General features: G+C 43.0%; 1 protein-coding gene across 3 annotated transcripts; it reads right to left on the bottom strand.

Annotated features, from left to right (window-relative positions):
- Positions 1-491: 491 nt before the first annotated feature.
- Positions 492-13,799, bottom strand: LOC119795045 (UPF0687 protein C20orf27 homolog). 3 transcript variants are annotated; one of them, XM_038302870.1, is made up of 6 exons: positions 13,754-13,799; positions 8,935-9,010; positions 7,955-8,091; positions 5,234-5,387; positions 3,150-3,275; positions 492-1,135 (listed from the first exon to the last, which is right to left on the bottom strand). In XM_038302870.1, the coding sequence occupies exons 2-6, from the start codon at positions 8,951-8,953 to the stop codon at positions 1,035-1,037; spliced, it is 537 nt and encodes a 178-aa protein (XP_038158798.1). In that variant the 5' UTR covers positions 8,954-9,010; positions 13,754-13,799; the 3' UTR covers positions 492-1,034. The 3 variants fall into 3 exon arrangements, with proteins under 3 accessions (XP_038158798.1, XP_038158805.1, XP_038158814.1); XM_038302877.1 differs by lacking the exon at positions 13,754-13,799 and adding an exon at positions 13,083-13,102; XM_038302886.1 differs by lacking the exon at positions 13,754-13,799 and adding an exon at positions 9,130-9,148.
- Positions 13,800-14,293: the final 494 nt, after the last annotated feature.

The raw sequence follows: 14,293 nt of genomic DNA, 5'->3' as shown, positions 1-14,293 counted from the left end.
AGATGCTAATACACCCTAACCACAGCCACAGATGTTATGTGACATTTGAAAAAACAAAACTTATATTGCATAAAATCTCTGCTAAAGGAAATGTGTTATTTTTTTAAAGAGCCAACGTTATTTTCTGGAAACACACACTTTTCATAAACTAGGATGGGTATATTTACTTCTTTGTGGAAAATAATCTAACAGTTCTCAATCAAATTCCAATCATAAAATGAATCAAATGTTATTGGGGCTTTTTAAGGGTGTAAATAATAATCATTTTGTATCGATGCATCAATCCAACAGCAGATGATCCAATGCATCAACACGTCCGCAAGAGTGTTTTTCCTCTTTTTATCCCTTTACTCCTGCATGTAATTCTGACCCTTGCCATCCTACCGCGCTTCCTTTAGCCACTACCCTCTTTCTGCTTGCACACACACACACACACACACACACACACACACACACACACACACACACACACACACACACACACACACACACACACACTCGCATAAACAGTAGGCATGACAGGCATGGCAGAGGAAAAAGATGATTACACACCCCTTTCGGATTCAAGTCATTTGTGTGGAAGTATTTCGTGATGAATTCTTGAATATCAAAAATAATAGAATGTCTGGGTCAGGAAATTGATACTGAATCGAATCGCCATGATGGGTGTGATTTACACCCCTAATGCTTTTACTGTCATTCTGATGTGGAAATTAAATCCAATTATGGCAAAGATACGAGGAGGGGGGGTGTGACTGGATCTGCAGACCTGAGCAGCAGCTGTGTCTGATTGGCAGTGTGAGCAGGTTAGTAATCGATATGATGGCTACTCTTCAACATACTGCATCATTCCCATGGTTTCAATTAATACTCAACAGTAGATTGAAATCACAATCCATACGTCCATGAAGAATCAGAGGTTTGTAAACAGACATGTTGGTGTTTCTGCAGCCCACTGTCAGCCCCCTCCCTGGAACTGGACGATTAAAGGTTGATAAATATAAATGCAGGTATCAGCTATGAGTCTCTTTTCATCATTTCTTCTTGCGCTCGCTGCTTCGCCTGGAGTGCGGGTCCCTCAGAGCCCCCAGGCTCCGCACCCCCTCCAGCAGCATGGGGGTGCCATGGTGAGGGTCTGTTCAGCAAATGAGAGAGAAAAGCTGTTAGTAAAAGAGAATCAGTGAAACATCACCAGTGATCTCCTATAGGAGCAGACCTCACGGCATAAAGGTCTCCTGTCTAATCAGCTGTTTAAAGTAGTGAGCAGACAAAGTGCTCCTCGACTACAGGTTAGAAATCACTTCCTCTGTCCTCTGAACTAACAGAAGGACTGTTTCTTCATCCACACTCAATCCCTCATAGAACATTAGCCAATAAAACTACAGCTAATGCAGTATTCCCCGTAGAACCAGACTTCTGTTCATTTAACATTCAGCTAAATTGTTTTTGTTTCAAACTGAAGGTAGTTTTGTTTTTTCTATATGTTCCATATGAAACACAGCCAGAGTCGGACAGAACTGATATTTTGGCCAATAAGAAGAGACTGGAAGCACCAACAACATGAAGTAAATGGTACAAACCCAAACCGGCCACTAAGCTCTGACCCGGACCACTAACCAACCAAATGTCCCCCGGAGGGTCCGTCACATTAAGGGCTGTCCCAAACCACGTAGTGGGTAGGGCCAGAGAAATGCTCAGCCCTTAAATAGTGAGTCTGCATTATTGCAGGCAGGGATTCAGCTGATGTTGTGAGGAGGAAACACATGCATTTTAGTGCAAGTTCCATTTGATATCTTCACTGACAGAAAATAATAATTTAGTAAAAAGGAAAACACAATGTTAATCCCTAAACTGAAGGTCCTCTTTGAAATAGATTTATTTGACTGGTTAGATTTATTTTTAAAGGAAAAGTCCGGTGATGTTTAGAACTCAAACTTCTGAAAGTGTTTTAAATATGAAATTATTCCATACTGTTCAATAAATTAGTGTTTTTAATGAAGAATAATTTTCATTTGAATGAGCTAATCAACTGAATGAGCAATCAACTGGTTTTCCTTGGATAGAAAACTTTGTATCAATCTGACTGGATGATCTGGTGAACTGGAAAGTGCCTTGAGATGACATGTGTTGTGAATTTGGCGCTATAGAAATAAACAGAACTGAACTGAACTGAGCTAATGGAGGCATCCATCTTTGTCAAAGAACACTGCTGCGACCTACTGGTTTGTGACGTCACGGTGCGGTATCGGCTGTTGATCAAGTCCCAGTGCTCCCACTCCTAGACTAAAAGATCGCGACGAAAATGATTGTTTTTATGTTTTTACTGATTAACGCTAAATTCATTAAATCACTGCAAACGTATTAGTTTTATGTATAGATAATGATGCACTGATTATTCCTTGCTGACCGGACTTTCCTACAGCGATTGTACATGCGGCCTCACTGTGTTGCCATAGTAACGACTGCTTTCTGTTGCAGGGAAGAAGCAGTTCTATTCATGTTTATACCCCCCATGTACAATCCAGGTGCCTTCCAAAGCTGGGGGTGGGACTTCACTTAGAGTGACAGTGGATGGTGAAGGGTTAGTGGTTAGGGAGCGGTTTGGGATTCAGCTGATGTCACCTGAATCCCAGCTAACCTTCGAGGACTCCATCTAACACTGCATGAGCCGCCATTGTCCCACTGCTGTTGCTGAGGGAACTGTGTGTAAACATAGTTCTGTCACTTTGGTGTTAGATTTGTACCTTAATAACAGAACATTAAGCAATGTGTAAAAACCCCAAACATTTAAAAAGAACAATTCCAGAAGAACTCACTGTTTGTGCTCACAGAGAACTATAGAGATACACAGCAGGACAAAATATGTTTGATTATTATTTTTATTATTCAAAAGGGCAAATGCAGATCTTCTAAACCACATATTACTGTTTTCAAAAATCTATTCAAGTTTCTGAGAACCACAGAGAAACTAAACTGTAGGTGTTTGGACTGCTATCGCCCCCTAGTGTTTGAACAGTTGGTTTATCTTGTGTCTCAGGGAGCCACACAGTTAGGCCTGGTGTTTAAAAAGCAAAATAAATAAAAACAGGCAGAGAGATGGAAAACATCTCACTACTGAACGATGGTGACAGCAGCTGGTGAACACTCACCAATGACTTTAGCCTGGAGTCTGACCTTCAGGCTGCTGTCTCTCCGTCCTTTGGCCACCACAGTCATCTCCTCCTGAACAATCCCCTCCTGGTGAGTCTTGTACTCACAGTTCACCTTTACTCCTCCTATTGGGGGTGGGGGTGGGGTTGAGGGTACAGCGTATATTGTGCTGTTAGATTCAGTAACATCAGAGCTTTTTAAAATGAGTAGATTTATTTACATGCTGTTGATAAAGGTTCTCTTGATGATTAAAATCCTCATACTATAGGTAGATAATGGGAGCTGTAAATTCAGAAGTCTGTCTCTTAGGTGGGATTTATCCTCCTGTAACACAATCTGACATTTTTCTTGGTTTTATTAGTTCTGCATCAGTATCTACCTCCAGTTCCTCAGCTTTGAATCTATTCACAGGCAGCTCCTCCACCTCCAGAGGGCAGTGGTGGGACAGCAGCTACTGGATCTCCTGCTGCTCTTTACCAGCAGCAAAGGTTAACAAGAGAATCTCATCTATGGTTATGAAATCATTTCCAAATAAAGCTCCTCCTGACCAGGGGTGGATTTAGGAAATTTGAGGCCCTAGGCAGAGACAGGGAGGGGCCCTCTGATTGAGAAGACAACACATAGAACAGCCCCATTCTACAGATAGAGAAATGTTAATAGAATAGACATCCATTATCTGTTCTAGGTTGTGTCCCTCTCTTCTTGTCCCTTTTCTTCTTGTTTTCCTCTCTATGTTTTGTACTCAGCTGACTTTTCATGCTGTCTCTAAAGGAATGAAAGATTTTTTCCAAGCACTAAGCTCACTTAGCTGATTGCTCCTTCCTGTGTTTCCAAAAAGGCCAAAGTAAATAACCCAGTCCTTCTTTTCACTGTAGACAAGCCATGATCTGCTTCTCTGTTCTCCATTTATCATTTGGATGAAATAATAGCTGCATGAATCATGACAGCAGACAAGATAGAGGAGAGCAGGAGGCGGGGTTACCAATCTACTCGCTCTGGAGAGCAGAGTTCGCTGCTTTTAGATGTTGTCTCCAAAGTCTCCAGTAGCAGAAAAAAGTCTCTAGATTTGGCGCTAGGAGCTTTTTAGAAATCAAAGTGCTAGAGGGGTCTGAAAAGTGGGTAAATAAAGCGACTTAAGCGCTAAGTTGGCAACACTGCTCTTTGCATGGTTTGTTTTCAAATGGTTTGCTGCTGTCTGTTTGGACCTTTCTGAACGTGCAGCAAATGGACTGATCCAATATTGTGGACACTGAAGGGGGGGGGGCTGAGACACACTTAATATTATCAGCGTTCTGATGGCATTTTAGCCAAAGGATTTTTATCAAAAACATAATTTATGTGCACAAATAAGGAATAGTTGTATTAACCATACATGTAAGTAGAGTTTAATGGGGCCCCCAGGAACTTGGGGCCCTAGGTCACTGCCTAGTATTGCCTAATGGTAAATCCCCTCTGGTCCTGACTTAATACAAACATTTAGAGCCTGAATCCATGTTAATAATGATGTTCTCTGAGGCCAGACCTTCTTCTAAATGACCAGCTGAGGCGTTATGCTGCTCTCAGGACCATCAGTCTCTCCATGTACCTGCCAGCCATTCGCTAAATTTAACCACATGGGTGGAACTCTGTGGGTGTGATGTGCATAAATAGTGTTCTTTTGTCTGGACATGGAACTCCTAAAGAAGAGATGATGTTTAGGATACTCTTCAGAGAAGAGAACAGTTTCCACCAAGCTCATAAATGTGAAATGAAGTTCCTTTGAAGTCTGAGTCAGATGTTCTGCTGCGTCTAACATCTTCATAGAGATCAGACCTCACTGCTGCTTGGACATCTCATAATCAGAGCTTTCTCTCATCTCCACCCTGTTTGAACCTTTTTTGCTAGATTAGACCTAAACTTTACAGCTGATAAAAGATAACATTTTTCGGTAAGCTCCAAATCTCACCACCGTTCCTCCAAACATCTCATAGAGCAAATGAACAAATACAACATTTATCAAAGTATTTTCATTTCTTGGTAAGGATTTTCTCTCTCACTAAAACTCAAAATAAACAAAGAGCAGAAAGGTAACTGCTGGACCCACCCTCCAGTATGGAGTTAACCCGCTGGACCCGCAGGTTCTGGGGCCTCCGAGTTGGAGAGAAGGAAGGAAGACAGGCCAGCTCCTTCCCCAGAGTGGGCGTGTCTGGGAGGGTGAAGGTGATCTCATAATGGTGGTGGCTCTTAAGGAACCCGGCCTGGAGAGAAACAGCAGGTCAGTCAGAAGCAGAGGCTGGTTTAAAGAAAAGTCCGGTTATATTCACAATTCAAACTTCTGAAAGTCCTTTAAATATGAAATTATTACATCCTGTTCAATAAACTGTTTTTAATTCAGAGTAATTTTCATCTGAATGTGCTTTACTGGAGGCATCCATGTTTGTCAAAGAACACTACTGCCACCTACTGGTTAGTGACGTCACGGTGCGGTATCGGCTGTTGATCAAGTCCCAGTGCTGTATCTGGTGTTTGTCACAACGCGCTATTATCCAAGTCATCTGGAAAACATTCTTCTTCCAAATGTTGGCTACATATTACGGGTTTTTTCTCTGGCCAGAAGTTCGATGGCAAATCCTCCCTCTTCAAGTTGGCGATCCAACGACCAACCCGTCCGTGGAGGATCAGGAATCAGAAAGGTGGAATAACTCTTTATTTCACTTTTACCCGATGTATTCCAACATCCAGCTGCCATGCACGTGGGCATTGTCAGTTTCACTATAGCTCTGGTGAATTTCAATGGTGAAGTCCTCTGGAAATCTTCAATAATTGTTGTTGATTGCAGATGTGTCTAGTAGTTCCCATTGATTTAGCTTGTAAAGCGGGGAGAATGGCGCTAGGCTTACCGCACCGTGACGTCACTGCTGGAAGATGGCGGGAGGGAGGGGTTACTGTAAAATCAACTGACCGGACTTTTCCTTTAAAACAGTTTATTGATGGTTTTAGGAGGGAAGAGTAATTTAGTCTAAGTGGCAGTGGCGGCTGGTGAAAAATATTTTTGGTGGGGCTGATATAGCCTAGTGTATGTCTCCAACTAATCCGGAATAAGAATTCAAATAAACAATTGGACTATACATACAATTTAACAGTAATGGTTTAATTTACTATATAATAACAGTAACAGTGATGATTTGGGTCACTGTGACGGGGTTCTTTGGCCTCCAAGAATCCAGGCTCAGTCGGGTTACCGGTGTTGGTGATTTATTGTGCTCAAAAACTCAAAACAGGGTGCAAAAGAAACTAAACATGTACAAGATACTCTGGGCCTCAGCCTCCCTCCAGTTACCAGCAATGTAACAAAGAAACAGAAAACAAAAATTGCCACTTTTCTTCCCACAGTCCTCATTAAATAGTTTAAGCCCCTCACCTCAGGCTCTCTTATTTCTGATTTCTTCTCATAAATCAGTTTTGTCCACATATTACCTCCACAAACAATTGATGTACAAAAACAAATAATTTTTACAACTTAATTATTTTACACAGATTCATTGAATTATTCACTTACACCAAACTGGGTTTGAACCCAGCAAAGACGCAGCCAGACTGAAGATGACAAGTCCCCATAGCATAAACATGTACACACCCACACCCCCCACACCCCCCACATACCCACACACACACACACACACACACACACACACCCACACACACACACACGGCTAACCTCACTGAAATATTAAGTGTGCACCCTCAATATGCCAGCAGGTAACCAGGAACAGCTTGTGTGTTTTAAGTTCATGGAGCTACTTGGCTCAGCGCGAGTGAATTGGTCCTCACAAACACAGTATAACAGGAATGTGTGTTTGGCGCGCAAAGTTAGAGGATGTGGATTCGTCACAGTCACAATAACCATGACATGAAATGTTCATATCCTACAACAGCGATGTTCTTCTGGCAAACGGGTAGATAAATAAGGATCTCACCGAATTTGGTGGAAGCTGCATCTCGTTCGTTACATTCGCCATCGTCCCTCTAATTGTCTGCACCTGCGCTTGGGTTCAGAAGCCTGTTAAAGCGCAGTATTTTCAGCGCCCCAATACCATAAAGTTCCGAGACGCTGATTGGCCATTAAATTCATCTAACAATAGTACATGATTGACAGATTCTCTGCAAATGTGGGTCAGTCTGATCAGCGCCCCCAGAACAGAGACGGTAGGAGTCTGTCTGTGGAAATCCACAAATTAATGACAGTAGGTAGGGAAATGCAGTTTATATAATTTGTTTTGCTTATATGTAAACACTCTAGAGAGTAAAACTGACATTTATGAGTTAATTTCTAAAAAAATATTTTACGTTTCTCTCTTCTTATCAGGGAGGACGGTGCCCCAGCGCCCCCTATGGGCCGGCCGCCACTGCTAAGTGGTTATGATTGATTGTTCTACTGTGACGATCCAAAGAGCAGTTTCTGCCCTAAGTGCAGCTGAATAACATGTTTAGAGTTTGCTACATGATGTTCCAAAAATACATAATCCAATTCAATTCCAAAATACTTGATTAATCCAAAAGAGAAATAAAATCAAATGGTGACGTAACTCATCTGCCTTTTCTAGATCATTTCTAACTTAATGGGAAACTTTTTCTGGTGCTGTTACTGTCAGTGATTAGGAAATTCAGTGTAAATGATTATTGGAAATCACAGACAAACTGATGCCTGTTCTGGACATCTCCCTTTCCCATGTCTGTCTGTTCTGATTTCAAATATTTTACCTGGAAAAATAAAGTTTAATTCAGAGTTTAGTTTGGAATTTTCTACATAAACTCATAAAGACACCTTAACCAAGTAGCTCCCATCCTTCTCTAAGACGGCAACAAGGGTGGAGAGGTTAGATTGGTCGTCCCTTCGGGTTGGAGAACCAGGTGGTTCATCATCGTCAGGGAAACGAACACCACCTGCTTTGGATGTGGAGCCTGGAAAACATGGACAATAACAGAGAGACAATCCTTCTAAGCTGTTCCTCAGAACATATGCTGGAAAAGGTCTGGAGACAGGACATCCATCCTTCATCCATCCATCCATCCATCCTTCCATCCATCGATCCATCCATCCATCCATCCATCAACCATCCATCCATCCATCCATCCATCCATCCATCCATCCATCCATCCATCGATCCATCCATCCATCCATTATTCATCCATCCATCCATCCATCCATCCATCCATCCATCCATCCATCCATCCATCCATTATTCATCCATCCATCCATCCATCCATCCATCCTTCATCCATCCATCCATCCATCCATCCATTATTCATCCATCCATCCATCCATCCATTATTCATCCATCCATCCATCCATCCATCTATCCATCCATCCTTCATCCATCCATCCATCCATCCATTATTCATCCATCCATCCATTATTCATCCATCCATCCATCCATCCATTATTCATCCATCCATCCATCCATCCATCCATCCATCCATCCATCCATCCATCCTTCATCCATCCATCCATCCATCCATCCATCCATCCATCCATTATTCATCCATCCATCCATCCATCCATCCATTATTCATCCATCCATCCATTATTCATCCATCCATCCATCCATCCATCCTTCATCCATCCATCCATCCATCCATCCATTATTCATCCATCCATCCATCCATCCATCCATTATTCATCCATCCATCCATCCATCCTTCATCCATCCATCCATCCATCCATCCATCATCTGAAGCAGAACCAAAGAAGAACCCAAACATACAAAAGGTGAACATTAAAACTTCTTGGGGTGTCCTGTGTACCTTTTCTTCCTGTTGCCATGGTAATGGTTATTATTGGACTATTGTCAGATTAGACTTCTGCGATGTCACCACTGACCTGAGGATAAACAAAGAAACATGGTGGTGAACATGGTGTTAGAGCATCATCTGCTGCTCTGGACTGAAAAATGTTTATTCAAACAGGAACAAAGTGCTTCAGTGCTGTTTGGACATTACTTTGTAATCTCTTCATCTTTTTGTCAGGAAATGCCTCCTCAGTCAGAGAACCTGCAGCACATATCATTTAGAAATGGAGTCTGTCCTGGTAACTTATACAAAATATATTTTTAATTATAAACCCATAAGATGTTGTGAGAACAAACATCTGCTGTTAGAGTTTAGTCACAGTAGCAGCAGATTTATCCTTCAATAAAGGAATTTTATGGTTTTCATAAAACCAAAGCACTTCAATTCAGCAGAGACAGAATGTTACAATTGTTACAAATCACAATTATTCTGGCACTTTTAAAAACACCTTTTAAACTAACTCTGGCTTTTATAAATAGTTAATTGCTAAATTGTTTAAACTACATAATATTTAGGTTCAAGTTAAAAAAAACAAAACAGAGTAGTCCACAGTAGCACTTGTTGGGATCCAGGGGCTTGCCCACCAGAGGGCGCTGAGGATCCCTTCCTGATGGTTTGTGCTGCTGTTGGGATCTGGGGTGCTGTCTACCTTCCTCCACCAGAGGGCGTACTGGATCTCCTGAAGCTAGAGCTGACTTCACCAGCTGCTTCTCATCTGCTCATCAGGGGACCAGTACTTAAGTGGGCTGTGGACAACACTCCAGGGCCAGAGTGTTTTGCCAGTTATGGTTAGCAAGTCTGAGCCAATCTGCCTGCCTGAATCTAGACTCTCTGACTACCTGAACCTAACCTGTTTTTGTCCTCTCTGCTTCTAGGAAGAACCTGTCTGAAACCTGAAACTTTGGAAGAGTTTCTCTGTCTGAAACCAGTCTGTCTGATCACGGAGGAACCCTGGAGAATCAAACCTGTCAGTCTTCAGCCTGCCGTCAGCCTCTGGACCCTCCAGGTTTCCCCCCTCTGCCACCCTGCTCAAAATCTCTGAACAGGTACAAACCTGCGCTCAATCTACCAGCAAGAATACCCGGCTTCTGCTAACCATTCTGTCCCCCTCTGCAGTGAGAATCAGTCGTGACCAATCCTGGACCAGATAATCCCCTGAACCAGTTCTATATTCAAACCTGTGTGTTTAAATAAACCTTTGAACTTTTTCCCCATTCTCAGAGTGTGTTCTGCATGTGGGCTAGTCACCAGATACCCATCATGACAGCACTCTGAGATGTTCTGCCTCTGACCTCAGAGGTTTGTTACAGAACATCAGTGAACAGACAGCATGGTGAGAACCAAGGAACCCAGCAGGCAGGTCAGGGAGAGAGCTGTGGACACCTTAATGTTCTAAAACAGCATCAATGATTACCAACGATCTGCAGAATTACCAACATGTTTCCACCACATCCTGAACTAACAGCAGGGTGGGCGTTGATCAGTGGTAACTGTGTGGGAGCTGCAGAGATCTCCTGCTCAAGTGGGACCATCTAACCAGTCAGGGACAGCCATCATCGGAAAAAACAAGTTCTAATTCCAGGACGACACCAGCCTGCAGATCTCGTTGGGGGTCTGATAAGCATCCAGCCATTTTCTACTGCCTCTACTTGGCAGATGGCCGCTCACACTGAGCCTGGTTCTGCTGGAGGTTTCTTCCTGTTCAAAGGGAGTTTTTCCTCTCCACTGTCGCTACAAACATGCTTAGTGTGAGAGATTGCCTTCGAGTCGATGCAATCAGCTGGTTTTCCTTACACAGAAAACTTTGAATCAATCTGACATGGTGATCTGGTGAACTGTAAAGTGCCTTGAGATGCCATGTGTTGTGAATTTGGCTCTATAGAAATAAACTGAATTGAATTAATGACAAGATTTTCCTGAAAAAAGATTTAAATAAACTGTCAAGTTTAATTGAGAAATTTAAAATACAAATTAGCGGTGTTTGTTTCCATATTTCTAGTCTGACCACTGGCGCCTCCAGAAATGTTTGATGGGGGGCCAGATGGGGCCACTTAAAATCTTGGGGTGGCCAGTGAAACTAAAAGCCATAACGTCAGGGTTTGCATCTGTATTTTGTGATTTTTTTTTTTTTTTTTTTTTTTTATTGTTACGTTGCTGGCTGTGCAGAATGGGATGAAATGCTACACTGATGCTACAACAATTTACACTGGCCAGTGGGGTGGCCAGTGAGGTACCAGTGGGGTGGAAACGGGGATGGCAAGTGAGGTGCCAGTTGCAAGGCCAGTAGGTTGGCCAGGTGGGTAGTCAGTGAGCTGCCAGGGGAGTGGCCAGTGGGGTCTAGGACATGACATTGCATAGGGTTTCCGTTGCCACCCCTTGGCGGCACCTTTGAGTCTGATGCAAAGAGTTAAATTTTTTCTTTGTGTTTGAGCTCCGGTTTACAAATCCATCTTAACAATTCACCTTACCTGGGACTGCTTTGGCCGTCTCGCTCAGATCCAAACAAATCTATATAAAAACGATGTCAGCACATGGTACGGATGTTCCTGTCATGGTTTTGGTTTTGTTCAAGTTTTATTTTGAGTTTTCATTGGTGTTATTTTGATTCTTGTGTTCTAGGTATCCTTGATTGTATTTGAGTGCTTGGAACCTTCTAGCTGCCTCTGTTCACACCTGCTCTCAATCTGCTAATTAGCCTGATCTTTGTTTCTCTCTCCCATTTCATAGCCCACCTTTGTCAGCCCGCTACTAGTCATACTCCCCCAAGCCTCTCTCCACCACCCAACCAGACTACTTTTCCTCTCTAGGCTCAGCTCCCTCTATTCTTCCTCTCCAGGCTCAGCTCCCTCTATTCTTCCTCTCCAGGCTCAGCTCCCTCTATTCTTCCCTCTCTAGGCTCGGCTCCCTCTAGTTTGTCCTCTCTGAGCTCAGCTCCCTCTAGTTTGTCCTCTCTGAGCTCAGCTCCCTCTAGTTTGTCCTCTCTGAGCTCAGCTCCCTCTAGTTTGTCCTCTCTAGGCTCGGCTCCCTCTAGTTTGTCCTCTCTAGGCTCGGCTCCCTCTAGTTTGTCCTCTCTAGTCTCAGGTCCCTCTGGTGTCCCCTTTCCAGCCCCTGAGCCTGCTCTGTGCCGTCCAGAGTCCCCTGAGCCCGCTGATGAACTGGTCCCCGGCTTAGTGCTCAGCAGGTGCTCCTTTCCTCCTTTTTAGGGCGTCAGGAAACCGCCCCTAAGTTGGGGGGGGGGGTACTTTCATGGTTTTGGTTTTGTTCAAGTTTTATTTAGAGTTTTCATTGTTGTTATGATTCTTGTGTTCTAGGTACCTTTGATTGTATTTGAGTTCTTGAATATTTCCTGTTTGCCCTCTTGTCTCAGTCTTCTTTTCCCTAGCTCCCTTCTAGCTGCCTCTGTTCATACCTGCTCCCAATCTGCTAATTAACCTGGTCTTTGTTTCTCCCATATAATCTCCTTCTGTTCAGTCACCCTTTGCTGGTTTGTCATCATTTCTTTGCCCCCTTGGTTTGAGTATTCTTGGCCTTCAGCATTTTTGGATTTTTGCATCTGAACTTTTGGTTAATTAGAAAACTCCTTCAGCTTCAGTCTGCATTTAGGACTTGTCAAACCTCCAGCACCATTGTGACAGTTCCTAACCCAAAGAGAGGCCCTGAATCTCCCCAAGGGCCCACAGAATCCTGGGCTGCACCTCACTGTATAGAGGTTAGAAAAAGCTTTATAGGAGAAATTTGTTCTGTTTCCGGGCATAGTTTGGGTCTATTCTATACAATGGTTTGGTTAGGTGACGATATTTGGTTTGAATGTGAATTGTTTCTCTGACCTATATTCCTGCTCTGACACTGTTGGCGCTGTGGGGGAAATCTATTTAAGTGTAAAGATAAGGGCAGTGAGTGAATGGCGTGGGGAGGTCACAATTTTTTTTACCGCTCTCTTTTAAACACTGGTTTGTTTCATTATATCCACATATGGATCAATATGAACGTTTCCTTTGCATGCTGCCATAGACCGCCACCCAGGAGTTTGATCGCATTCAATGTTCACTGTGTGCATAATCAATGGAAGCATTCCCAAACATATTTCCCAGTCTGCACATTACCTTCTGAGCACGTCAGGACCTGGATTTCCTGAAACCAGAAGCAACCACAATTAGATGCAATTTGATGGTCGCCACAGACTTGTTCATTCTTGGACTCATTATTTCAGTCTGACCAAGCTGCAGCTATGGTTCAATACATCTGACCTCCCTTTGTATTAAAGTAAAATAAATCCTTTAATGGAAGGACTTTCTCTTTCTGTTTTGGTTCAAAATATTTAAAAAACTAGAAAATCAGGTTTTGTTTCTTTAATTTAACAGAAATGTTTCACTGCTGAATGGGTGGGGGTCTGTGGTGCAGCAGAGTCTGGAAACGTCCCATGGGAATAGTTTAGCAGGAGGAAACACTGATGTGTTCTTTACCAATAAATACTTTCCTAACAGATATATTTATCAATTTAGTTTAAATGCCCATTTGTTCCAACCATCCTGATGATTTATATTTAATGTTACATCATAGCCCCAAACATCTGAGTTACATTTGTTTCCTTCCTAGAAATGAAGCATCTCTGCAGAGCCCAGACACTCCGCCATCATAACTGAAACTAAATGTTTTTATAAACAGATCAAACATCCACGCCCATCAAGCCCCCCCTCCCCCGCCTGCAGCACAGCTCTGTGCGCCATTATTCCACCCGGTCTGAGACCCACACAGCAAAGCAAAGCAAACGTACCGCTTCGGTTCATGTTGGTCCTCCTGCAGCTCCAAGCCCTGCCATCAGTCCGCTGTCTGTCCTTGGAAGGATGCAGAGAAGCTGCGCTGGTTCCGTGCGCGCTCCCGCTGTGCGTCCGCGCTGCCGTGGCTCCACTGATCCCAGATCAGAGGGAGGTCCAGAGGGTCAGGCTGTGGTTCTGCTGTTCATACTGAACTGGACTTCTTTCAAACATGTTGGACTCAGTAAATGAGCTGATAAAACCTATTTCAGAACATCTGATATGGTTTTAGAAAATATACCTAGAAAAATACCATTAAAGTTATTTTTCAGTGTTTGGCAGGAAAGCAAAAAGCTTCATTTCACTTACATTAACAATCAGTTTATTTTTAAGAAGTGAAAAGAGTGATGCATATTGGTTAATCACGTGACTTTGATTGGTACTGATGAATTATAAACAGGGGTGGATTTAGGAAATTTGGGGCACTAAGTAAAGACAGGCAGGGGGCCCTCTGAATTGAGAAGACACCCATAAAAACAACCCTTCTACAGTAAGAAATG

The sequence above is a fragment of the Cyprinodon tularosa genome, unplaced genomic scaffold (genome assembly GCF_016077235.1).
Source record: "Cyprinodon tularosa strain WSP-4 unplaced genomic scaffold, ASM1607723v1 ctg1132, whole genome shotgun sequence".
Lineage (NCBI taxonomy): Eukaryota > Metazoa > Chordata > Actinopteri > Cyprinodontiformes > Cyprinodontidae > Cyprinodon > Cyprinodon tularosa.
Note: the sequence above shows the minus strand (reverse complement) of the source record. Positions and strands in the feature narration are given on the sequence as shown.